At 44.2% G+C, this 27,273-nt stretch overlaps 2 protein-coding genes across 3 annotated transcripts in view; one reads left to right on the top strand and one right to left on the bottom strand.

Annotated features, from left to right (window-relative positions):
- SUGP2 (SURP and G-patch domain containing 2) overlaps window positions 1-17,512 on the bottom strand; it is a 35,763-nt gene extending 18,251 nt beyond the window's left edge. Inside the window, exons 1-3 of the mRNA XM_082243448.1 lie at window positions 17,351-17,512; window positions 11,735-11,865; window positions 1,783-3,027 (exon numbers count right to left, since the gene is read on the bottom strand). Of these exons, the coding sequence (XP_082099574.1) occupies window positions 1,783-3,027; window positions 11,735-11,855 (1,366 nt within the window). The 5' untranslated portion in view covers window positions 11,856-11,865; window positions 17,351-17,512. The remainder of the gene's footprint in view (window positions 1-1,782; window positions 3,028-11,734; window positions 11,866-17,350) is intronic.
- Window positions 17,513-17,619: 107 nt separating this feature from the next.
- The window catches only part of ARMC6 (armadillo repeat containing 6), a 97,078-nt gene continuing 87,424 nt past the window's right edge, over window positions 17,620-27,273 (top strand). Inside the window, exon 1 of one of the 2 annotated variants that reach the window (XM_082243054.1) lies at window positions 17,620-17,728. The gene's annotated coding sequence lies outside the window, so the exon portion shown is untranslated. Of the gene's footprint in view, window positions 17,741-27,273 lie in introns of both variants that reach the window. The other variant, XM_082243053.1, reaches the window with a different exon arrangement.

Raw genomic sequence — 27,273 nt, 5'->3', positions numbered from 1 at the left:
AGGGAGGGGCCAGGAGCACAGAAGAGGGACCTGAGAAGAGGAGGATCAGGGGTGCTCTGAGCAAAACCAACAGCACAGAGCAGGAAGTACAACATGCTTACAAAAGTCTGTTTTTTTTATGACTTTAAAGTAAACAAGTCCTGATGTTTCCCAAGATCCTGACATGGCCAGTTGCAAAAATAACTAAAATATAAAACTAGCTGTATGATTTTCCAGTTTTTGTTCTTGGATATTATTTTCAAAATAGATACTGTGGCTTGCTTTCATATGTTGCAAACTATATTTTAAATTGTTTTTAATCAGCTTTATGGATAAGGAGAAATGGCAAAAAAAAAAAAAAAAAACTTGGGACTATTGGTATACAATTGCAACTGTCATATTGTGATACAAGTTTTTCTGTTCGTGTCCCCTTAATAAATATTATATGTGTAAGTATGGTATACAACAATGTGATTTAATTTGTTGAGTACTGAAATATTTGGGTATGGCATTATAGGGAGGGGAATTAATCTGGTCTCCCATTTAACTACAATAATAATTATATAATTGCAAATAGACTTCTAGCCCTTTCAAAAGGTTTTCCTGCTGATCAACATCATAACATTGGGGGGGTTGGAGTGGACCACTAAATACATTTACAAGGCGGCATAAATATATTTCTCACATGACAAAATACAGCAACAATATATTGTATTAAAATAATTAGGGTCATTTTATCTTCGTAATCAGTTCTTAAAAAGACAGCTGTACTTTAGGTACAAGCTGTCTTTTAATGAAGGAAGCAAATCCCAGGGTGAAGCCCAAATGGTTGTATACTCACCCTGTTCCTAGATCTTTAGTGTTGCCCCACTGGGCACTGCACACCCATGTGTCACAAAACATCCTCGTCAGGTCATCTTCAGCCTGTGCATGATCATCATGTCTGTATTTAGTCCTTTAGCGAGGCATACTCCCGTGGCACTGCAAAGTATGGCTCCCCACACAGAAATGAATGCGGCTGAGGCGCATATGCACAGCCTCAAGAGGACCCATCGAAGAGGTGTTAAGCAAAGCTGTGCCTCTGCCGACAGGGAAGAGCAGTCAAAATCAAACCCCATGCACACCTGTACAACATTTGACAGTTCCAAATTGCATGACAAGATGCACCATATTACCGGCAATGGTATCGTTCATGTCACAGCAATTATGAAAAAGGTTTCTGCGCTACCTTTTGCTGATTTCATTGGGACATGAAGTAGCGAGATTTCAAAGCCACTCCGGTGTGAATGGGGCTTATGGATTGAAAATGAGACCAGGTGGGCTGCTGCACTTATTAAACAACAAATGTGTACTAAGAATAGAATTTAATTTTCAGGCTAGCAAGAAGATATTGTCAAACTGAAGCAGGCAGGACAAAGCTTTTCTGCAGTTCCTTCTTCCCCCACTTACTCAGACTACATAATTGCAATAATCTCAAGTAATAAGGTATTCGGTGTCAGATATTTTTATACACGGCCAATCAAAGCACGGATTTTAAGATTTATATGCATCAACTCTGAGCTGGCATCTCAGTCTAGGAAGTGGCTATAACCCCAGGTGGTACATGAACAAAGATGGTTCTATTTTGGAGAATGGTGGATACAGGAACTGCAAAGAAAAGTACTGTGAGATCTGTATGGGAATCAAACACACACGTTAATTGATAAACATTACTAAGCGTTAGCACCACGCTAGCGCTCAATTTCTATTTTCTCCTTACTTAGTGGAAAACTATTAGCATTAGAGTATTGGAACAAAACCAACCTTCAATCTCTGCTACAGTGCTGGTTTCTTCTTGAACTGTGGCTTCCTTGGGTACTGTGGTTCTTGATTTCAGTGTTAACTTGCGTCCACTTTTTTTTAGCCAATCTTTCAGTTTTATAATAAAATCCCTCCCGAACAGAAAAGAGTCCCTGAAATTGGGATACTTTGAGGGCTTTAACTCTGCTTCACTGATCCCCAGGACTTCCAGTACATTGTTCTGTCTGAGAGAACTGGCTAATGCAAATGTCTGCCCCAGAAGCACCATGGATTTCCTGGCCAAAAACATGGTGTTATCCAAAGCAGAAATCAGTTGTTTTGGATCCGTGAGAATAGGATACTTTAGTTCAAATGTATTACAGGCCAATAGCAACGGAGTTGCACATTTCAGCAATCGCTGCTGTAAAATCATCATTTCCTTGTCAAATGGCTTGATTACATCAAAGAAATCATTCTTCGCATTCACGGTTTTTGTTGCCACTAACAAATCCAAAAGATCATTATCTATCTTTGGACTATACAAGGCTGGATGAGTTATAGGTTTTAGACTGGAAAAACAAAGCTCAGTGTGATGGACAGATAGGCGACCTTTGAAACAGTTCACAATCATGTCACAAGCTTCAGTCTTCATCTTAAAAAGGGCTTTGTGTTGTCTCAAAAGGTCAGGATCACCTTTGACCTTGTGGAACCTGGCCCATGTTACAATCTGCTCACTTAACTCACTGTCTCCAACTGGTATGTCTCTTTTTTTAGGGCTATGTTTTTTACTGGAGGCTTCACCAGCTTTAGATGCAAGTCCGCCACCACTGAGACGCTGCCCTCCTTGCCCTTTAGCTGCCAAAATCTGCATTACTCCACGTGCTTGCTTACTTGGCCCAGGACCAAGCTCTAAACTTTGGGGGTGCTGGAATTCTCTATATACATCTGACCTGGCCCTGCCGAGCTCTGAACTAGATAAAGCACTACGTTCAAGATCCCAATTCCTGCGGCTAAGATCCAAATCCCGGGCTAACATTTCTTCTCTGTATAACCTTTCCTTTAAAAGTGGATCAACAGAACCCCATCTGTCCAACAATGGATCCGAAAGTAATCCACCCGAAGATTCCCTTTCCAATTCACGAAAATATAAACTGTCTCTTCTCCCCTCGGAATCCCACTTTCTGCTCATATGATCACGTGGAAGATCACGAAAGGAAAGTCTTTCTTGGTTTCTAAAATGTGGATCATAGCTGTCCATTTTTGACGTTCCTGTTGAAATAAAAACAAACAATGTACAGTTTTTAATAAAAAAAAAAAATTATACAGGGATATCATCCAACTCTTTTCACATCTGCATAAGGCTGCATTCACGCTTGAGTTGAGTGTTTGGCAGGATTTAATGTTTTTTAAAATTTGTATAGGAATTTGTGCATTTTTAGCCAAAAGAAGGCTAGATAACAGAAAAAAATAAAGTGCAATAATGGCGTTTTTAATGTGTTTTATTTATTTTTAGGTGCTCCCATTGAAGTCTGTCTGGGCCAAAAATGCTTGACAGCTGTAGCTCAATACAGCGCATATGGTGTGAGCAGGCACAACTGAAAACCATAAGTCTTTGGACGATGAACATTTTGGAACTTAGAGCTACAAAATGCTCAGGTGTAAATAGGGTTTTCTATAATACAACAAATACTTCGAGTTAAAGCAGTATTAAACCCAAAAACAAAAACCATAATATATTTCAGTTTACCAATCATATGTGGTGGCCACATTCGTCTCCTTTTTATTAGGCTGTTATTCCCTTTTTATTTCACCTGCTGATCCTACAGTAACAAAGTTCCTATCTTAAGGCATCTGCATTCTGGATGAAAGAGTAAAACCGACACCTTTGGCCAGAAGCATTGTCAGTGTAGGGGAGAAAGGGAGTTTTAGATTAGCAGATTTAGATAGACTTGACTAACAAATTTAAACTAAACACCAGCCAACACTTTACAGTGCATGCAGAAACAGCAAAAATATTTTTTTTTCTTTTGGGACAAAGTTTTTTTTTTTTTTTTATAAATTACAAAATGGCTATTATCACCCAGTCAGTGTTAAATGGTTTGCCTCAACCCTCCAACTGTGACTGTCTGGACAGCTTGGCCTGGTAAAACAAATTAAAAAATAAATATCAGACTCAATGGCTGGACTACCTGGCAAAATAAAGGAAAAGAACGCCTAAAAAAAAAAAAAAAAAAAAAAAAAAAAAGCAAAGAACATGTAGCCACTAATACACGCATATACATACATACATTATATATATATATATATATATATATATATATATATATATATATATATATATATATACACATACACACATATACACACAAAGATAATAAATTAATCAGCAATACAGTCTAGACATTGTTAATGTGGTAAATTACTATTCTAGCTGAAAAACGGCTGATTTTTTATGGAATATCTACATAGATGTAAAGAGGCCCACTTCCAGCAACCATAACTCCTGTATTCTAATGGTACATTGTGTTCGCTAATCGTGTTAAAAGGCTAATTGATGATTACAAACCATTGTGCAATAATGTTAGCAGAGCTGAAAACTGTTGTGCCGATTAGAGAAGCTATAAAACTGGTCTTCCTTTGAGTTAGTTGAGTATCTGGAGCATCAGCATTTGTGGGTTTGATTATACTCTCAAAATGGCCAGAACAAGAGTACTTTCTTCTGAAACTCGACAGTCTATTCTTGTTCTGAGAAATGAAGGCTATTCCATGTGAGAAATTGCCAAGACACTAAAGATTTCCTACAACGGTTTCCTACTCCTCCATTCAGAGAACAGCACAAACGGGCTCTAACCAGAATAGAAAGAGGGAGGCCCTGGTGCACAACTAAGCAAGAGGACAAGTACATTAGAGTCTCTAGTTTGAGAAATAGACGCCTCACAGGTCCACAACTGGCAGCTTGATTAAATGTTACCTGCAAAAAACGCCAGTTTTAGTATCCATAGTGAAGAGGCGACTATAGGATGCTGGCCTTCTAGGCAGAGTGGCAAAGAAAAAGCCATATCTGAGACTGGCCAATAAAAGGAAAAGAACACAAACATTGGACAGAGGAAGACTGGAAAAAAAGTGTTATGGACAGAGAAAATCTAAGTTTGAGGTGTTTGGATCACACAGAACATTTGTGAGACGCAGAACAAGTGAACAGAATCTGGGCGAGTGCCTGACGCCATCTGTCGAATGGTGGAGGTAATGTGAAGGTCTGGGGCTGCTTTGGTGCTGGCAAAGTGGAAGATTTGTACAAGGTAAAAAGGGATTTTGAAAAAAGGAAGGCTATCACTCCATTTTGCAATGACATGCCATACCCTGTGGACATCGCTTGATTGGAAATAATATTTCCTCCTACAAAAAGGACAATGACCCAAAGCACACCTCCAAACTATGCAAGAACTATTTAGGCAAGAAGCAGTCAGCTGGTATTGTTCTGTCCCCACATGAAGGTATAACTGATAATAGCTGTGTGACTTCCTACCTTCGTATCCAAGCAGTGGGGCAGACCGGACCGGCAGATGCTCAGGTTAGATGAATCCAGACTTAGGCATGAAGATGAAATCAAACGTGGGGTTTATTCAGTCCAAATACAGCAATAAACGGTGATACAACTGTTCTGTAGTAGTGGTATCAATACTGTCCTGTTGGTGTCTATCCTGAGGCTAACTGCTGATCAAAAACTGATGCCTTTTCACAAGTCCAAAAATGTGGAGTTTTCAGTCACACAGCCATGAGGAACTGAAGATGGCTGCTGGATGTGACAAGACACAGTCTGAAAAACCACGCCCATGATGTCAAAAACTTTACTCAAAGTGGAGTTCCACCCTTAAATTATACTTACCTCCATCTTCTCGCTCCAGGTCACCTGAAAAACAAATGGATAAATCGCAATTTTTTTTTTTTTTTTTTTTACTTACCTTGTTTAGAAGAAAATATACTTACCTTACTTCCTTCTTCCTCCCCTCGGCGGCTGCGGCGAGTCGTCACTTCCTGGAATGCAATGATTCCTGGGAGCTGAACGTCATCGCTCCCAGGAATCAATGCGCCTGCACCGGCCCCGACGTCCGTTCCGGTGCAGGCGCCGTCATACCTTGCAAAACAGCTTCCGGGCATGCCCAGAAGCTGTGCAGGGATAGTCATCCTCCCCCCCCCCCCATGGCTTCGGCGATATGCATATCGCCCGTGCCTGCAGAACGATAGTCGATATCACATCGACTATCGTTCAGCCCTAGTCTCGGGGGTATTTTTTTTTTTTTTTTTAATAAAAAAAGGTTCACTGGGAGGAACTCCGCTTTAACAAGAACAAGGTGTGCGGCATGCAAATTCTGGCCAGTAGATGTCAGCAGTACAACAATGCATAGAAACAACAAGTGAAAGGAAGATGATAATGCAATGTACAAATAACTAAGGAGAACAGCATAGGTATTCTGTCTGTAATAGAGTGGCCAGCGCAGTCACCAGATCGCAACCCTATAGAGCGGTTTTGGGAACAGCTCGATTGTATAGTACATAAAAAAGGGTCCCATCAAGCCAATCCAACTTGTGGGAGGTGCTTCAGGAAACGTGGGGTGAAATTTCTTCAGATTACCTCAACAAATTGACAGCTAGAATGCCAAAGGTCTGCAAGGCTGCAAATGGAGAATTCTTTAATCAAAGCAAAGTTTGAAGGACAAACGTATTACGTATTATGTTTTTTTCATGTGACAACACTGAAGAATAACACTTTGCTACAACTTAAAGTAGTAGCTTGTATAACAGTGTAAAATTTGCTGTTCCCTCAAAATAACTCAACACACAGCCATTAAATTCTAAAACGCTGGCAACAAAAGTACACCCTTAAGTGAAAATGTCCAAATTGGGCCCAATTAGCCATTTTCCCTCCCCGGGTCATAGGACTCGTTAGTGTTACAAGGTCTCCGGTGTGAATGGGGAGCAGGTGTGTTAAATTTGGTGTTCTCGCTCTCACTCTCTCATACTGGTCACTGGAAGTTCAACATGACCACTCATGGCAAAGAACACTGAGGATGTGAAAAAAAAGAATTGTTGCTCTACATAAAAATGGCCTAGGCTATAAGATTGCCAAGACCCTGAAACTAAGCCGCAGCATGGTGGCCAAGACCATACAGCGGTTCAACAGAACAGGTTCCACTCAGAACAGGCCTCGCCATGGTTGACTCTGGCTAAGGCCGAATCTAGAGCGAGACCCAGATAGTCCAGCTTTGTGGACGGAACCAGAGTAGACTTCTGAAAATTCAGAATCCAGCCAAACTCCCTCAAAGTTCATATGCTGATTTCAAGGTTTTCCACCAAACCAGTAGGAGACTCGGCTCGCAGATGGCCGTCCAAATAGCCCAGTACCCCCATCCCCCATTGGCGTAACCCAAAGGAAAAGAGGCGAGACTAAAGGGTAACGCTACAAACTGATAATGCTACTCTCCCACGGCAAAGTGGAGGAAGTGCTGGTGACCGACACATAATGGAATGTTAAGGTAAGCGTCCTTGATGTCGATGGAGGCAAGAAAATCCCCCTGATGCAGGGAAGCCACCACTGTGCGAATGGACTCCATTCTGGACTTCTGCACTCGCACAAAGCAGTTCAGCGCCTTGAGGTCCAGAATGGGACACACCTTGCTTTCCTTCCTGGGGACTGTAAACAGGTTTGAGTAAAAACCCCTGAGCCCCAAGGGTCCAGGAACCAGCAAAGACATCCCCCCCACCCCATATACAGGTGGAGGCGCACCTTCCTGCTGAAGAGGCCTTGTCTGTGGGCCTGGAGAAGCCCCCTTTTGAGTTGCCAGACCAAGTTTGCTTGGATCCTCCATAGGAGGCCCTGAAGAGCTTTGATCCCTTGTCAGTCAACCCTAATGGACGAATAAAATAAAAAATGATGAGCCGAAAAGAGGGCCCACATCTACGAGGGTCCTTGCCCTTAGTAGCCTGCGGAAGAAAGGTACTCTTTCCCCCTGTGAGACCTTTAATGTTGTCATCCAGGGTAGCACCAAACATGCGATCTCCTTCAAAAGGGAAGATCAGTCAGGTTTTTTTTTTTTTTTTTTTAAAAAGAAGTCTGGTCTGCAGACCAGCATTTGAGCCAAAAGACACATCGAAGGACCACTGCCAAGCTCAGCAAAGGCAGGGGGGGGGGGGGCTGCTACTCCTCCAGATCACGGTGCAAAAGCTTAGCCCATTCGGTCAGAGTCTGCGACACCAGGGCAATGGTGAATATCAGCCTCAGGGACGAACAAGCCAGGGTGTACATATTGTGTGCCACAGCCTCCGCCTTTCTATCAGCCGGGTCCTTAAAGGCCTTCGACTCTTCAACCAGAATCATGGTGGCCTTGTTTAATCTGGCAACTGAAGGGTCCACAACCAGGGGAACATTCCACTTCTTAAGAAGGGACTCCTCATAGGGGTATCGCCTAGAAACTCGCTTAGGGACCCCAAGAGGACGCTTTGGTCGTCCCTACTCTTTAGTGACAATTCTGTCAAAATAGCAGGGGAAAATGGAACACCTTTGCCTCTCTGGATGGCTTGTGAGTGCCAAAGGGAACCTGCGCCTCCATCGCAGCCGCATCCTCTAACTAAGTCTCATGCACAGATACAATCAGCTACTCCCCCCATATCAGGAACCAGGTGGGCACTGCTTCAGACAGAATCCCTAGTCATCGACATGGGGGGGGGGGGGCTGTGGGCCAAGAGGAAAGCTGCGACTCGGGCCGAGACCTGGTCGTATGCGACCTCGCGAGGCATCCAGTGGGGATATGTCGCAACCGACCTAGCGCGAGCTGAGGTCTGCGTGTGCTCGCTGGCCAGACTGGGGTGACCACTGGATCTAGATTGTCCAGCCCGTCGCCCAGTCCGGCAATTGATTTTAGATCCCACAGGAAAAAAAGCAGGGGAAAAAAATCCATCCAAAGAAAAAAAACTGCAGGACCAGAGATCCCAGCAAGGAACTAGGTCCTTACTCCTGACTAGGCAGAAAAAAAAAAAACTGAGTACCTAGAGCAGAGAGAGGGAGTGTGTATATATATATATATATATATATATATACATACACACATTTTTTTTTTTTTTCCACCCAGTGTTCGAGTAGGGGGCAGTATAACCCAAAGGTTAAGATCAGGAGCTGTATCAGTCAATGAGCGAAAGAGAAAATTGATTCATTCCCCCATCAACAGTCAGTGCTGATGGGGGAATCCCTGCCATTGTGTTCTCCAGGCAGGGGAAGCCGTCCCTGTCTGGAGAACACAGTGATTACTGCTAGAGGCTACAATAGCGGCTAGCAGTAATTGCATGTAAAATCCAACAGGCTGGTTGTATCCAAGTTGATCGATCAACTTGGGTAAAAATCAGCTTACCCATACATGGCCACAGCTTTAGGTCTGAAGGTCTAGGCACTTAGTCATGTGATCTCTGCTCAAGGTGGATGAGCAGTCAGTCTGAACTCTGATCCTACCTTTAGTAGAGATCACAAGTGCCCATGCCTTTATTTTTATAGGCAGCACTGATGGAGCCTAGACAGCAAAGGTATGCATTTCTGCTATTCTACAAGTTATCTGTGCTAGAAAGACTTCAACTAAAATTGATAGTTGACTAGCGGTTATGCTTGCCCACTAGCAACAATACTGACACTGAACAAGTGGCTGAAAACAGGAATGTCACAAAAGTTAGAAGCCTCCATGCTTCTCTCATAAAAGATTTCTTTTACCAGCAAAAGCTAGTGCAGCGAGCTGGCCAAATGAAACTATTTTGTACTCGGATTTGTTCTTTTAAAGGATGTGTGGGGATTTAATTTTTCATGGTTTTATGTGCTGCAGGATTAAAGAAATAATCAGTGATATGTTTAATGGATTAAGCATGTTTTTCCCCCACCTGAACATATCTAATTGGATTATCTCTAATCCTTTACTATAAACAGTAGGGATGCACCGAAATTTCGGCCACCGAAATTATCGGCCGAAAATGAGCCTATCTCATTTCGGCCGATAATGGGTTAACATTGCCGAAAATAATGGCCGCCGTGGAGAAGGAGGGGGGCGCAGCGCAGGGCAGGCTTTAAAAGTCCCGCCTCTGGCCGGCCGTCCGCCTCTCAATGACGTCCCTACTACTCTGTGCATTAGTGAATGGACATACCAGGCGGGAGGGCGGGGCGAGCGGCCGCTATAGATATTACTATGTGATCCTTCCCTGTGCATCCCCGTCAGCCTGTCAGTGTCAACTATGTGTGAATGAGAACAGAACTGACCTAACACCGGGCGGGGGGGGGGGGGGGGGGGGGGCGGGGCGAGCGGCCGCTATAGATATTACTATGTGATCCATCCCTGTGCATCCCTGTAAGCCTGTCAACTATGTGTGAATGAGAACAGAACAGAACTGACCTGACACCGGGCGGGGGGAGTGGCCGCTATTAGCTGTAACTATGTGAGCGTTTCACTTCCCTGACAGGCATGTATCTCCGCTGACAAGGAAGTGAAGCGCTCACATAGTTACAGCTAATAGCGGCCGCTCCCCCCGCCCGGTGTCAGGTCAGTTCTGTTCTGTTCTCATTCACACATAGTTGACAGGCTTACAGGGATGCACAGGGATGGATCACATAGTAATATCTATAGCGGCCGCTCGCCCCGCCCCCCCGGTGTTAGGTCAGTTCTGTTCTCATTCACACATAGTTGACACTGACAGGCTGACAGGGATGCACAGGGAAGGATCACATAGTAATATCTATAGCGGCCGCTCGCCCCGCCCTCCCGCCTGGTATGTCCATTCACTAATGCACAGAGTAGTAGGGACGTCATTGAGAGGCGGTGTCCCCGGCCAGAGGCGGGACTTTTGAATGAAGGACACCCGAGGAGGGGTAGCTGAGGAAGTGGGGGGGGGGGGGGGGGGAAAGAGCTGAGGCAGCTTACCAATGATATTTGTATTATGAAGCATGAGGGGTTAATGTATTGTCACTGCTGGTCACTCATCTATTAGTGACTGACCAGTGGCAGGTAATTAACCCCTTTGTGCTGCATTAGTGCAACCAGTATCAGTGTTAATTAACACTGGTTGCACTGATACTGGTTGCACTAATGCAGCACAAAGGGGTTAATTACCTGCCACTGGTCAGTCACTAATAGATGAGTGACCAGCAGTGGCAATACATTAACCCCTCATGCTTCATAATACAAATACCATTGGTAATTAAATTAACCTCTTGCCAACCCGTCACAGTACATATACTGTGACAGGGTGGCAGCGACAGGTGTACGCCTGCCTGTTTTTGGTGTATGCCCCTGTTCTATCCATTTTAAATTTTTTTGGGGGAAAAAGTCATTTTCGGTTTCGGTTTTCGGCCAAGGGCATCCTCGGTTTCGGTCCAAAATTTTCATTTCGGTGCATCCCTAATAAACAGTATATCTTTCCGTGTATCCTCTATCGAAGAGGAGCTCCACCCAAAAGGGAAAGCTCTGCTTGTCTGCCTCCTGCCACAATTGGCACCTTTTGAGGGGGGAGGGGGTACCTGGTTTTGACAGTTACCCCCTCCCACTTCCGGCTAAGTTTGCCTTGGCTAAGTGAGCTGGAAGTTCAGCCCCCTCCTCCTCCTCCATCCCACAGCTGGCACATGCACAAAGCGCAGTGTAATTTGTGCATGTACAGTAGGAAACCAGCTGTTAAGCCTCAAGGCTTCACTGCCGGTTACCCTTAACCGAGATTGTGGCACCAGCACCCGAGAGCAAGAATCGGCTCGGTTGAGGACACCACTGGATGCCTGGACAGGTAAATACCCTAATGTGAAGTCAGGAGCTACAGTATTTTTAGCTGCTGACTTAATTCTTAGAGGGGGGCCCAGAAATCTTTAATATTTCTAGTACTGGTATTGCTGCATATCTTTAGTAAAGTAAAAACTTTTTTTTTTTTTAATACACACACAAGTCTCTCACATGGTAATTACCTTCCAACTGAAACTCTCGTACAGTGTTAGCAATTGCTTGGTCCATTCCTATTCTATATCTCTTCATCTTCTCCTGTACTACAGCATCAAAGGCATCCCGCGTCATTCTTTGGCTTGCCATGTTTCGAACACTGTAAATCAAAAATATTTAAATTGGTCACAAAATCCACATGGTTATAAAATATTGTTCCCTTGCAAGTGTCTAAGCCAATTAGAAAAAAAACAAACAAGACACTGCAAAGTGACAGAGACAAACAAGTATTTAATGTACTAATACAATTATTTTTTATAAAAGAAATGCTGAAGGATTGTGCAATAAACCACTTCTTTATCTCAGCATTACTGCCTGTCAGCTCCTGCCCTGCCAAAAGCCTGACTTGTAGGAGTTTCCATTGTGGAGCTCAGGCAAAGCTTTTTGCTACCACCACTGCTCTATGAGCGTGCACGCCAGGTCAGTCTTGTGTTAGTGTTCCACTGAGAACAGGAGACTGCATTAGTATTGACTTCACATTCCTAATTTGGAGCTCAGGCAAGGCTAACTTGCTGCCTCCATTTTTCCTGTGAGTGCAATGCATCTAAACTCAGTATTGTTTATGTTTAAAAGGCATGTTCTCTGAACACACCCCTTAACTTTTACAGGACTGGTAAATACAGGTATTGGACAAGTGCCTGGTGCTGGGAATCAGTGATGTAATATTTATACTAATACGGAGCAGTATATTCAGTATATCCGAAACGCGCAGCAAAGCATGCAGATTTTTTAAAAGGATATCTTACATGGTATCAAACAAAATTAATATATATCTATATCTATCTAATAGAAGAAAATAATACATATATGAATAGTTAATGCTAGAAAAACCACGCGATTGAAAATAGTGAATCCTAGTGAATCAAAAAATTTAAAAATAGTGAATCAATATTAAATATTACATGATAAAAAGTCCCAAAGTACAATGTGTAGTGTCCCACACCATGTGAGTTCAAAGATGAAGCAGCAGTCCACCTTGTGAGCTATAGTACATAAAATGCTCACTAAAAACTGTCAGGTCACAAGGACCTCTGGAACTTAAAGCAGAGTTCCGGCCTCGGGGGTCAAATTTAGAAAATACCCCCGGGACAGTCAGGGCTAGTACATTCCACAATGGATAGCCTCTGAACTGTCCCGGGCCGCACTTACCTGTAAGAAGAAATGCTTACATTGAAAAGTTCTTCTCCAGCGCTGCCATCTTAGGTGTGGGCAGCTGAAGCCGCAGCGTCCTCTTCGGTGAAGTCGGAGTCCCACAATGCACTGCACCGGCCCCTCTCGTCACTTCCAGTGCACATTATATATATATATATACACACACACACACACACACACACACACACACAAATAAATTTGTTTGATACCATGTAAGATATCCTTTCAAAAAATCTGTATCTGTTCAGATATATTCATTGTTGATTCACATATTAATTGGTTATTTAGGAGTTGCACCAGCGCCATCCTTTAAGTTTATTTAAGATATGTCCCCGGGCCAAGTCCCAATGGCCCGGGGACATATCAGGACCGCCTGTCCATTCTCATCCGATCTGCCAGACGGATGGAAAAATGGGTTTCCATCCGTCCGGATTTGACGGATCGGATGTCAGCGGACATGTCTTCGCTGACATTGGATGCCCCATAGAGATGCATGGGGCATCCGTTCAGATTCGCCTTAAAAACGGACAGGCAGATCTGAACAGTCCGCCTGTGTGAAAGGGGCCTTAAGAGCAAAAAAGATTTAATAAAAAACAAATATTTACTTCCAGCCTGGACCAGAGGTGACGTCTTGACATCCCTTCAGTCCTCCAAGGCCACAGTCAATCAAAAAGAGTATTAAAGTGGTAGTATACTCCGCTTTTTAACTTTTAGCTACATGTAAGCCTATAATAAGGCTTACCTTTAGCTAAAATGAATATCTCCTAAACCTGCACGGTTTAGGAGAAATTCACCCTGCATGCAGCTGCTGACACCTCCAGAGCTCCTTGCTGGAAAGTGAACTCCTACGAGCATGCGCGGGAGTGACGTCATTGCGGGTCCAGCCACTCACAGCACCAGAGCCGCCAAGAGAACATGTCAGCTGCCTCAGCGGTGTCCAGGCTTCGTTCTAAGGTAAGTATTTCATAATGTGCTAGTATGCGATACATACTAGCACATTATGCCATTGCCCTGCAGTGTTTTTTATTTGGTGGATACAACCGCTTTAACTCTTTGATCGCCTAAGGGAACTGCAGGCGGCACCATTGGATCTTTTCTCGTGAGAACCTGCAGAAACGGTTAACCCGAGAAACACTTGTGTGTGGAGGAACGTCCCCTCTGGTCACTCTGGAAAATGTTCCAGCGACTCATGAGAAAGTCGGCCTGCAAACAAAATGGAGGAGAAAAGGAAGGGTGCATTTTTTGATTTTTTTTTCCTAAGGAGCCTGCAAAGCAATCTCAGGCTCCCGCTGACTCCCTGCATAGCTGTCTGCTTTTAACAGGCAGGCAGTTACCTGAGAGCAGGAAGATCTATGGGACTACAAGAGTGCTCATTAGCGCCCTCGCAGCTCAACAAGAATTACAATCAGTCAGCTGCAATGGCTGACGGTAGGGCTGGGCGATAAAACGATACCGATAGGTATCGCGATAGTCCCATGCTCGATAGCAATAGGAAAACTTGAACGATAAATCGAAAAGTCCGCTCCGACGGGTTTAAACTTTTAAAAATGGCGCCGCCCGGCGCCAACACGTCATTGCGCACGCGCCGCCGCCGCTCGGGAGAGGCCGGGAATAGCCGAAATTACACGAGCGGAGGTGGCGCGTGCGCAATGACGTATCGGCGCCATTTTTAAAACGAAGGCGCCTCTGGAACAGGTAAGCTTCACTACCTGCCGTTATGCAGGGCTGCGGGCACACTACAAGGGATGCAGTGCTGCGGGCATGTTCTACCTGTACCATGCCCACAGCACTGCATCTCCTGTAGTATGCCCACAACCCCGGATTCTCCTGCACCATGCCAGTCACCCTGCATTCTCCTGCACCATGCCAGTCACCCTGCATTCTCCTGCACCATGCCAGTCACCCTGCATTCTCCTGCACCATGCCAGTCACCCTGCATTCTCCTGCACCATGCCAGCAACCCTGCATTCTCCTGCACCATGCCAGCAACCCTGCATTCTCACCCTAGGGTCCTTATTTTAAATGGGTAATAAAAAACATCAATATATATCGATATCGACCGATATGAAACACTGATATTGTGATACAGTTTTCAGCCATATCGCCCAGCCCTAGCTGACGGTACTTGTAACCATTTATTTACAAGCAGGGTTTTTTCCCCCCTCAGAGAATACTTGCAGGTACTCCTCCCCCCCCCCCTTCTGAGAGATCTCCGTGATTTATATTTTCACACACCCGCCGATTTTACATTTAGTAGCCGAGATCAGGGAAGTGACAGGGATAGTGGCGGAGATGACTCATGTTGCTGCAGCCGAGTTGTTTTAATGTAACCGCCGCAACAGCTGAGACGGTGTAACGTTACAACACACTTCCGTGAAAATTCCCTACCCTCCGAGCATGCGCACTTGTAAGCTCCTCAGCTGTTCAATGACATATCCGGAGCTGTGAGCATGCGCACTGCTACGCTGCTCAGCTGTTCCATGATGTTTCTGACAGGAAGTGACGAGGGTATGGAATTTTCACGAGGTATGGTTTTCTAACGTTACACCGGCGTCCGGTCAACATCTCTCTTGTACTTGCACTAGATCCACCCTACCAACAACAGATCCCACCCAGTAACAAAAGATCAGAGTTGTATAAAGTACTCGAAACCCATACTTGAGTAAAAGTACAAGTGCTCGATCAAAAAGTGACTTGAGTAGAAGTACTAAAGTATTCAACATGTTTTTTTACATAAGTATTGCAAGTAGTTTTTTAAAAAAATGTTGCTACTCAAGTACTGAAAGTAAAAGTACCAGTAGTTTTGAAAAAAAAATTGCTACTCAAGTACTGAAAGTAAAAGTACAAGTACTGTGTTATGTAGTTATTAAAGAAAGTCAAAAGTTTGAACATCATATTGTTTTTTATTATTTCAAATGCAGCTTTTATTTATACATACAGTAGCATTTATTTTCGTATGCGCTGAGAATACACATTTTTTTGAGCTTCATGAAACCTGCCATCTACTGTTCTGGCAGTGGTAATTTTTATAATAGTAACGAGTAACTATGCAGCACAAAAAACAAAATATCGGAGTAGAAGTATTGAAATCATTGAAAAAATGAAGTGAAGTAGAAGTGGAAGTAGGAGAAAAAAATTCTACTCTAGGAAAGTACAGATACCGCCTTTCGGTACTTAAAGAGGTTGTAAAGCCCCAAAACATTTTTTTTTTTTTTAAAACCTGCAAGAGAAACACATAATGAGCTAGTATGCATCGCATACTAGCTCATTATGAAATACTTACCTTAGAACGAGCCCCCGCCGTGCCACCCGCTTACCTGCATGACGGGCGACATGTCCAGTCGCCCGTCTTCCGGGATCGCGGCATCCGGCCATCTGATTGGCCGGAGCCGCGGTGACGTCACTCCGGCGCACGCGCACGGGAGCCGACGGTCACGGCACGGAGCTCTGAAGGAACGTCACGAGCACCCGTTCCTTCAGAGCGCATGCGCCAGTGACATCACTGGCTGCTTGTAAGGTAAATATCTCCTAAACGGTACATGTTTAGGAGATATTTACAGTACCTATAGGTAAGCCTTATCATAGGCTTACCTATAGGTAAAAGTTACAGAGGAGGGTTTACTTCCTCGTTAAGTACAGTAGTGAAGATCCACCTAAGCATCCCCCCAGCAGCAACAACAGATCTCTTAGCAGCCTGCACCAATAGAACTCTCCCTCAACAGTAGATCCCTTACAGCAACAATAGACCATCAGACAAAAAAATATCCCCACCAGTGGCAACAGATCCCCCAGCATCAACAAACCCTCCAGCACATTCCACATCCCTTGCTATTACATACATTCAGTGCTGGGGGGTGGCAGAACTGCTTCCCCCTATATTCCCGCTGACAAAATAAAATCCCTGTTCACAGGAAACTCAAGGGGAGCCTTATCTACAAAGGCAGGTTTTTTTTTAGTAAAGGTGAACTATGCCTGTCTGCATGTACTAAACATGTAAGGCCTGTGCCATTCATCAGATCCAGGCCATAAATCATAGGCTTGGATTGATTGGTTCAGAATCAAATCCGATCACCACCGGGCACATAAGCCATTTCACACACGGAGGCCGCCCTGCTGCAGTAAATGTACAAGGGGCGGCCCAGAAGAGGTAAAACTTTGTTTTTTTTTAGCATTTTCCTTTGTCCCCCGCCTAAAGCATGTTTTATGACGTCATTTCCACCCACAGCCAGGCGCTCGTAGGCCGCACGCCTAGCTAGGTGATTTATTCGGGCGGTTGGTCGGGAATTGTTGATGTACGTGAGGAGAGTTAGAGGTTCGGGGTTGGGCACGTGAGCTCACTGTTCCCTACAATGACGACGCCCCGCTAATAATGGCGCACACAAAGACACAACTAGCCCTCTCGCTCCTAAACCTACAGCAGTCAATTACAATACCTGCACACGGGCCTCCTCTCACTAGCCGTCGGCTGTTAGGCGAAATCAAATCCACACAGATATCGGCGTTCAATCGTCCTCACCGGATCTTGTGGCCTCCCTCTCTGCGTACTAAGCGCCTTCCTTCCGAAAACCAAGCCTCGTTCTGAAAGCGCTGCGCAATGACCTACCAAGATTCAAGCCTCATTCTGGGATTTCCCACGTGATTGGCGCACAGGTCCTCGAATGTGGGTTGGCTCGTGGACGGTCATGTGATCTACCGGAACGAGGCTTGGCTCACAGAAGGAAGGGAGGGGGCGGACACACGATCCAGTGAGAGGCATTGAATGGTGACACCCAAAATAAATTCGTCTAAGAGCCGACCGCTAGTGAGAGGAGGTCTGTTTACAGGTAGTGTGATCGAATGCTGCAGGTTTAGGTGAAAGAGGTTAACTCTGTGTGGGTTCTGTTGCCCTGTTTGTCTAGTTCTAGGGGACAATAAGCTCAGGTGTTGCCCATGGCAACCAGCCAACTGCAGGTTTCTGTTTTTATCAGGGACTGTACATATCAGCGGTTATAGAAGGATCTGGAACTGCCTAAACTGGCCATACCCTACAATCTGGGTGTGGAATCTCATATTCGCTTTACCAAAACCATGTAATATGTGGAGTACCCCAACCAACCTATGCAATAGTGATCAAATCAGGTAGGCCCTTGCATAGTTATTGGTAGATCTAAAAAAGACTGTACAATCAGATTGTCTAGTAGTGATTGGCTCGGATTGTAGTCCCAACCCACCCGAGCAATCCCGCCCGGAAGCCGCCACTGCACACCGCTAATCATGAGCAGCGTGTGTATGTGCAGCTGTGGGCTGAGAAATGCCTCACTGCCTATGATTGGTGGTGTGCAGTGACCGCTTCCAGGTGGGTTGGGACTAGGATCTCAAACATCACTATTGTCTAGTGCTGTGGTCTCCAAACTGCGGCCTGGGAGCCAGATGTGGCCCTTTGCTTGCTTTTATCTATCTATTGGGGCACTGTTTCATTCACTGATACCAACCATGGGGCATAATTCCCCCCCACTGACACCAATGAAGGGGCACGATTCCCCCCACTGGCACCAATGAAGGGGCACGATTCCCCCCACTGACACCAATGAAGGGGCACGATTCCCCCCACTGGCACCAATGAAGGGGCACGATTCCCCCCACTGGCACCAATAAAGGGGCACGATTCCCCCCACTGACACCAATGATGGGGCACAATTCCCCCCACTGACACCAATGATGGGGCACAATTCCCCCCACTGACACCAATGATGGGGCACAATTCCCCCCACTGACACCAATGATGGGGCACCATTCCTTCCAATGACATCAAGGATGGGGCACCATTCCTTCCAATGACATTAAGGATGGGGCACCATTCCTTCCAATGACACTAAGGATGGGGCACTATTCCTTCCAATGACACCAAGAATGGGATACAATTCCTCCCAATGACACCAAGGATGTGACGCATATCCTCCCAATGACACCCAGGATGGGGCACAATTTCTCCTAATGACGCCCAGGATGGGGCACAATTTCTCCTAATGACACCCAGGATGGGGCACAATTTCTCCTAATACCCAGGATGGGGCACCATTCCTTCCAATGACACCAATAATGGGGCACTATTCCTTCCAGTGACACCAAGGATGGGGCACTATTCCTTCCAATGACACAGAGGATGGGGCACTATTCCTTCCAATGACACCGAGGATCGGGCACTATTCCTTCCAATGACACCAACGATGGGGCACTATTCCTCCCAATGACACCAATGATGGGGCACTATTCCTCCCAATGATGGGATACTATTCCTCCCAATGACACCAATGATGGGGTACTATTCCTCCCAATGACGCCAATGATGGGGTACTATTCCTCCCAATGACGCCAATGATGGGGTACTATTCCTCCCAATGACGCCAATGATGGGGTACTATTCCTCCCAATGACACCAATGATGGGGTACTATTCCTCCCAATGACACCAATGATGGGGTACTATACCTCCCAATGATGGGATACTATTCCCCCCAATGACGCCAATGATGGGGTACTATTCCCCCCAATGACGCCAATGATGGGGTACTATTCCTCCCAATGACGCCAATGATGGGGTACTATTCCTCCCAATGACGCCAATGATGGGGTACTATTCCTCCCAATGACGCCAATGATGGGGTACTATTCCTCCCAATGACGCCAATGATGGGGTACTATTCCTCCCAATGACGCCAATGATGGGGTACTATTCCTCCCAATGACGCCAATGATGGGGTACTATACCTCCCAATGACGCCAATGATGGGGTACTATACCTCCCAATGACGCCAATGATGGGGTACTATTCCTCCCAATGACGGGGCATTATTTTTTGCCACTGACATCAGGACCTTTTCTACTTCCAATGGCCACAGTCCACCCCCTAAAGTCTGAAGGATAGGAAACTGGCCCTTTGTTTAGAAAGTTTGGAGACCCCTGCTCTAGTGTATAGTCAGCATTGAGGTGGCCATGCACACTACATAAATCTATTTCTTTTTCTATCGCAATAGCTGTTTTATAGTCAACAACCTATTCAATCCGTATGCCACATTAAGTGGATTTCAATCAATTGTTAATTGTAAGTTATTACTATGCAATCTGATCTATTAAAATATGATCAAATTCATTGCTAAAGCATCTCACTGTAGCCAATTGATGCAAAATTATTAAAATTTTTCAACCCTAGCCGCTCCAAACCAATGTAACCCAAATTTGAATTGATTAGAAGGGAAGGTATGTCTGTTCACTCGTTTAGTGATTTGATAATTTTGATAGGATTGCACACTGATTGAATAAAAAAAATTGAAGTACTGTATGTATGGCCTCTATTGCATTACCCAGATTGCTCACACACAAGCTTTTGATTGGGTCCGCCTGTCTTTTTTTCAGAAGGACCCAATTGGATCTCCATTCTCCTCTATGGAATGGTGGATGTAAATGGACATGTGTGCATTTACACCCGCCGACATCCCAATTGCTAAAAGCAGACAATGGGGATCTGTTCCCCTTCCGTCCAGCGGAACTGATCAGATGGCAGTCAAGTGTAAGTGGACATGTAGTCCGTTTATATCCGACTGCCCATAGAGGGGAGCAGGCTGTATTTGTGTCCACTTTGCATTTGTGGAACAGACACAGACCTGTCATCTGCCTGCTTAGAGGAGATCCGCAGACAAATTGCTCACTGAGCCAGCGGATCACAGATGGAATCTGCCCCATGTGAAATGAACCTTACTTGAACATTGACTTACAAATCTGCATACATTCATTAATGTATCTGTTGATAATTTACTCATTGAAATGCTCAGTTGATATTTATCAATATCGTACAAATGAGGATATTTTCTAGTGAGATATACATTTGACGAATAAAAGGCTCTATACTTCATAAATGTTCAATTTAACACATCCGTCTACCTTTTCACCACATCCAGTGCCTATAGTGATACAAAACCCTTTTTTCATTTTATTTCAGGAAGTCCAGACATACTGTGTGTGTGTGTGTATGTATATATATATATATATATATATATATATATATATTGTCTGCCTTCCTATTGTGTGACTGAGCAAAATTTAAAAAAATTACATAATGCAGTCTGTCACTGGTATTAACACAGCGGTCTTTGATTTTCTGAGCCTCCTCCCTGTAACAGTTTATTACCTGGTGATCTGACCAGTAAATCTGTTGTTTTTCAACTTCCTTTAACAGACCAAGCTGTCCAGCAAATGTAGCAGTTACAGGGCTGAGACAAACCATTTAACACTAAGGCTGCATTCACATGTCAGCGTATTGATCGCAGGCAGAATCGCCGCGATTCCACCCGCGATCCGGAAATCATTGCAAATCGTGGGACGCCTGTGCGTTGCCCGTGATTTGCAATAGCACCCCAAAGGCTGTACGATGTTGCCGCGATTTCTGCCTGCCGAATCGCGGTAACATCGCGCAAAAAAAATTGCGGGACGCATTACGCCCAAAAAAGTGCAAGAGCTTCTTTGGAGCGTAATGCGTCCCGCAATTTTTTTTTTGCGCGATTCGGCAGGCGGAAATTGCGGCAACATCGCACAGCGTTTGGGGTGCTATTGCAAATCACGGGCAACGCACAGGTGTCCCGCGATTTGCAATGATTTCCAGATCGCAGGTGGAATTGCGGCGATTCTGCCCGCGATCAATACGCTGACATGTGAATGCAGCCTGAAAGTGGTGCTTACAATGATCAGCTTTTTGCTTCACATTGTTAGTCACTAATATAATGTCCATCTAAATTTAATGAGTCCATCCTGCAACATTCTCTCCACTCACTGACAATGTTGCTGTTCAAGGGTGGTTACATTGCTCCTCCATAGATGGTGGAGGAATGAATGTAGCCACCCTAAGACAGATGGTGTGTTACTGGCCAATTACCAGGTGAAAATAAAGCAATCGATATCTGTAAAACAGAAAACTGATGCAGCCACCACATCCAAAGATTGGTAAGCTACAATATATTACATGTTTGGGTTTAGTAACACTGTAAGAAATCCTTCTGACTGGTCCCTAAGCCACTGCTTCATTTGCACTTGTCTTATTTGCATAGTCTGCTGCAAAGGAGACGCCCCTGTGTACCCGCTTAGGGCTGTGTGTGTTCTTCGAAGTACACAGCATCCGAGTACCCATACCCCTGCTTTCTCCTTCCTCCCTTGCTATGTATTCAGGTAAAAAAATGCTTTAGTACTACCTTAAAGCAATTGTAAAGGTAAAAAAAAAAATGTCTATATTTACCTGCTTTATACAATGGTATTGCACAGCGCACCTGCGAACCACCTCGGGTCATCCGCCAGAGAGAAGAGGCCAGAAGCACTGGCGGATGAACGAGGTGGTTCGCAGGTGCTCCTAACCTCTTCTCTCTGTCCTCTTCTCTCTGTCTAGTGCCCCCATGGGAAGCCGCTGCCTATGGGGGCACTTGTGTTTGTTTGCTTTAGAGCCCCGCTACTGTGTTCTTTGACACAGACAGCAGGACTCGGCCTGCCCCCCCGCTCCCCCGTCACTGGGTTTGATTGACAGCACTGGGAGCCAATGGTTTCCGGTGCCCCAGCAAAGCCAGCGAGACCCAGAATTGAGGGGAGAGAAGAGCTGCAGAAGTGCACAGCACTGGATCAAATGAAGGCTCAGGTAAGTAAAAGGTGGGAGGGGGGATGCTGATGCCTTAACATTTTTTACCTTAATGCAAGGAATGCATTAAGGTTAAAATTGTTTAGGCTTTAGAACCACTTTAATTTGTATGCTGTCATTTATAGGTTTCTCATAGAATCTCTTTAACACCAACCATAAGGTTTTTTTTTTTTTAACAAGGTAAATAAAGTGTCATCTTCATGATTTGGAATTTACATGTAGAATATCGGAAAAAAAAAAAACTCATGCATTTGGTCAATTGATCTGATCCACAAGGTAAAAGCATTAAAGTGTTATTAAAGTAGATTTTTCTTTTCTTTTAGAATAACAAACAAGTTCTACTTACCTGCTCTGTGCAGTAGCGGCGCTCCTAGCTCCTCTTCTTCTTGGTGTGCTACCATAAGAAGCTGTTTCCTATTGTGATACACCTGCAGGCTTGATCCCGAGCTGTGCTGCCTGTGTCTCTAGTCACAGACAGCGAGGCGAAGCAACCCTCCCCTCCTTCATCACAGGATTAAACTGACTTCAGCGGGAGGTGGGAAGAAGAAGAGAGAGGCACTGCAGACGGGCACAGCGCTGGATCAAGATTGGGCTCAGGTAAGGATAAGGTGGGTGAGGGGATGATACACATACTGCAACAGTTTTTACCTTAATGCAGGGAATTTATTAAAGTAAAAAATGTTTAGACTTTACAACCACTTTGATAAAGTGAGAATGAATACAGCCTAACTCCATGTATTAGTGAACTGGTCCAAATAAAAGATTTCCTTCACTAACAGTGGCTTTTAGTGCTTTGTGAACTGTATGTAGACATGGCTACATGCAGTGTTCAGCTTTGTGTTCCAGGTGCAGGATGGGAAGTACGTGACATTACTGGCTTTGTTCACAGTGCATCAGGCTGTGTCTACTTTAGTGATTTTTAACTTCCAGGGGAATTCTTTAAAGTTAACTTATGTAGAGTGAGGCTTTAAAGGGCATCTAAAACCAATACCAAGAATGTAATATATTGCAGCTTACCAGTCATTAGATGTGATGACTGTATAAGTCCTGAGTGGGTGACATCCATGGCTGTTCCCTTAGATCAGGCATGACCAAAGTCTGGCCCGCGGGCCATTTGCGGCCCCCAGGCCACTTTCATATGGCCCCACAGATAATTTGGAAAAATCTATTGTTGTGGCCCCTGTGAATCCCAGAGCGCTGCTCAGGACCACTGGGATCTCTGGATCTTTCAACACCCATGTTACTTGTGAATACTCAATATGGCCTCAGACTTAAGGCCCGTACACACAATACGAAAATCGGAAGTAAAATTTCATCCGACGAATGATCTGCCAATTTTCAGATTGTTAGTATAGTGCTTTCAACAGCCGCTAACTAATTTTCGGACGACAAAATCTGGATGTGCAGGCTATAAAATTTTTATCATACGTCAACACAACGTCCGATTTTCCTTTAATTAGTACAGTTATTGTCCGAAAAAAAAATCGTAAGAGCCAGACTAGGCATGCTCAGAAACGAAAGAACACATACAAAACAATTCAACACATGACATCACTTCTGAAGTTGAATTCTGTCGTACGAGAATTTTCGTATGAAAATTCACTTTCGATATAAGACAAGCATGCAACAAAAATCGGACGCAATATCGTTCGATAATCTGATCGTGTGTACGAGGCTTTAGCCTGATAAGGGAGCACTAAAAAACAAATAAATTTGGCGCTAGTATGACAGGACTAGCGCTCTCTCTGTGATAACTGGCATAACACCTGTTTAGATTTGTCATCCATGTGACGAAATGAAAAGTATGCCGTTTGCAATAAACTTTGCATAAAATAGTTAATTTGCATTTAATTTTAATGGTCCAAAGAATGTCAGGCAAAATGGTCGGCCCTCCCGCATGTTCACTTCATCAAATCTGGCCCTCTTTGAAAAAAAGTTTGAACACCACTGCCTTAGATGATGTACAATGGAGAACTGTGTAAATTTAAAGGGACATGAAGTGTGTTATTAGCAGGATTAACTTGTGAAAAAAGTGAAACTTCCTTATCTAAGGACTAAGCAATATATTGTTGTTTTTTGGGTTTGAATATGCTTTTAATAAATAATATGAAAAAAAAACACACACTAATGAAAATATCACCTGTATTATGCATCTGTGATAGAGTGACTATAGATTACAATGACAATGAGCATTGAAGTGGTTATAAACTCTTTCATATACCCAGTGAAGTGACTGACCTCAGGTGATACACAGAGATGAAACAAATCCTCTTACATAAGTTGTACCTGTTTATCTGCTATATTCTTTTCTTTACAGCTGTTCAGAATTTATAAAGTTTGTCTAAGAGTTCAGAAAAAAAGGGGCTGAGAGCCCAACACACAGGAACAGAGTTGAGGCTGTCAATCAGCGGGAACTCTCTCCATTCTCACCTTTTTCTCTTAGAGGTATATAGAAGCATATGCTTTGTTCAAATTCCATGTCTGAGGTTTACAACCACTTTAGGTTGGGTTCACACATGTCCTGCTGCAGTTTGCAGTCCGGTGCAGTTTTATTCACCGGTTCAGGTGCTGTTCAGGTGTGAATTTTACTTTGATACTAATCTAAACTGACCCAAAATTGCACAGGACCCTTTTCAGAAATGGATCGTAGCCACCCTAAGCATGTGTGAACCGGCTCCATTAAAAGCCGGTCTGATTCATATGTTATGTGAATCAGATGCGGTTAATAATGCATCCAATACGCATATATGTGAACCGAGCCTAAAGGTGCATAAATTGCAAAAAGGGGAGAGGGGGTGGAACTAAACGTTTCATGAGAAAAAAATGCACTGCTATTGCTGGCCCCTTTGGAAATGTCAGTTTACCAGCTGTCATCTTGATCCTGCAGCTTAAATTTTTTGTTGAGCCATGGAACTAAAACAAGTATGTGCATCACAAAGTCAGAGTTCATCAGCGGTATACTTGTTTAAGGTCAGTGACTCGCTAAGTAGGGAAGATTGGGAATCAGCTTGTTTTCCAGGTATCCATTATTTCTGTTTTGAGTAAGGACCCATTAACACCACTGTACTGTGTTTGCATGCACTGGTGCTTTGGGGTGCCATTTGTTATATAAAAAAAAAAATGAATACACCTGCTTTACAGTGCAATGTGCTGTAGCACAGTTCTGTTTGTTAAGGTGCTCTAGCAGAATTGTGTTTCTGTAGTGTCATTTGTCCCATTCTCTGCTGTTCAATACCTGATTGATCCTGCCTGTTTCTGTTTTCCTCTGTTTAAACTGACCACGCTTATCATGGCTGCTGACCCATGATAGCGTTACATCATCCTACTCTCTCCTCAGTGTTTCTGCACCTCCCCCCTCTCTCTCCCTGTCAGTTCTGTAGTCTGCGTGAGAGCCGAGATAAGTGCAAAAGGTTGAAACGGCGCTACCTTACAAGTGATAAAGTGCCAAGTGTATAAATAAATAAATAGATGGTGGTACGATTATATCTTGTATCGTAAAAATAAATATAAATATAAAGTGCACTGGTGATTGGTGGTTAGTGAGGTAACCATTTTTTTAAAACCCAAAAATGGTGTGCAATAATGAGGTAAAAAGTGCTCCAGCAGATGTCCTCTGACGAAACGCGTAGGGTGGAGTCATACGTCACTACGTCACTTCCGTTTTTTTGGAGCTAGGGCCGTGGAACACGGAAGCTTCCCGGCTTCTTCTACTACTGATCATGGGCAGCTTCAACTGTGAGCTTCAACACTTATCTCACTTTCTTAACCCTTAGGGGTTGGTTGTTGGCAGCTTACACCTTTTTAATAAAACACACACATTTACCGCAAACTCCATAGCGCTTGTCACCTCTGCTCATTTTATCTGTGTGAGAGCTGATCTCCTCTCCTCCCCTGTCTTCTCCTCTCCCCTCATACCTGTGTAATTGTATTCCCTGCAGCTGTTCCAGTGCTTGCAAAGTCAAGAAACATGTATTAATTACTTTGATCCTCTCTGTTTTAGGTCCCTGTTCAGTACAGTGTGTGTGTTTTCCTAAAATTATAATGCTAAATACCTTCCTTGCAAAGCCCTGCTGTGCAGTCATGTGACCTCTCTCTGCTAGCTTGCATTCATCAGAGGGGAATCTCAGTCCCTCCCACTGTACTCACTCAGAAGGAAAGCAGAGGGGGTCACATGACAGGACAGCAGGACTCTGCAAAGAAGGTATTTAGCATTATAATTTTAGAACACGCACTGTACTGAACGGGGACCTAAAACAGAGGGAATCAAAGTAATACATGTGACTTTACAACCACTACTGGATTCTTGATGTGTTGGCTTCTCTGAATCTTCCTAAACTTAAAGGGACACTGTCATTTTTCCCATTCAGTAACAGCGATAGTGTTTGTAACGGCCCCCCTGACCCACTTATACTCATTTGCAGTTGCCCCTCTGCTCCTTTTGTTGCCTCAGCAGGCAAGATACCTGGTGCTTCCATGTTTCGGGGAGTGTGTAACCATTTCACATGTGACAGCTTAGCTCCAGCACTTTCTTTTAAAAACATAATACATACATACCCTTTTTCCCAAGGCTCTTGCTGTAACATTGACATCATGGGTCCTTCCTTGTCTCCAGTGTTTGTGGCAGTGGGCGACTTCTACAGCCCATTTAATGACATGTTAGTGACATCCTGTGTTGCAGTAATGTGAGCTCCACCCCAAGGGGGTG

Source organism: Pelophylax lessonae (genome assembly GCF_965119305.1).
Source record: "Pelophylax lessonae genome assembly, chromosome: 1".
In the NCBI taxonomy this organism is placed as follows: domain Eukaryota; kingdom Metazoa; phylum Chordata; class Amphibia; order Anura; family Ranidae; genus Pelophylax; species Pelophylax lessonae.
This window is presented reverse-complemented; position numbering and strand designations above follow the sequence as displayed.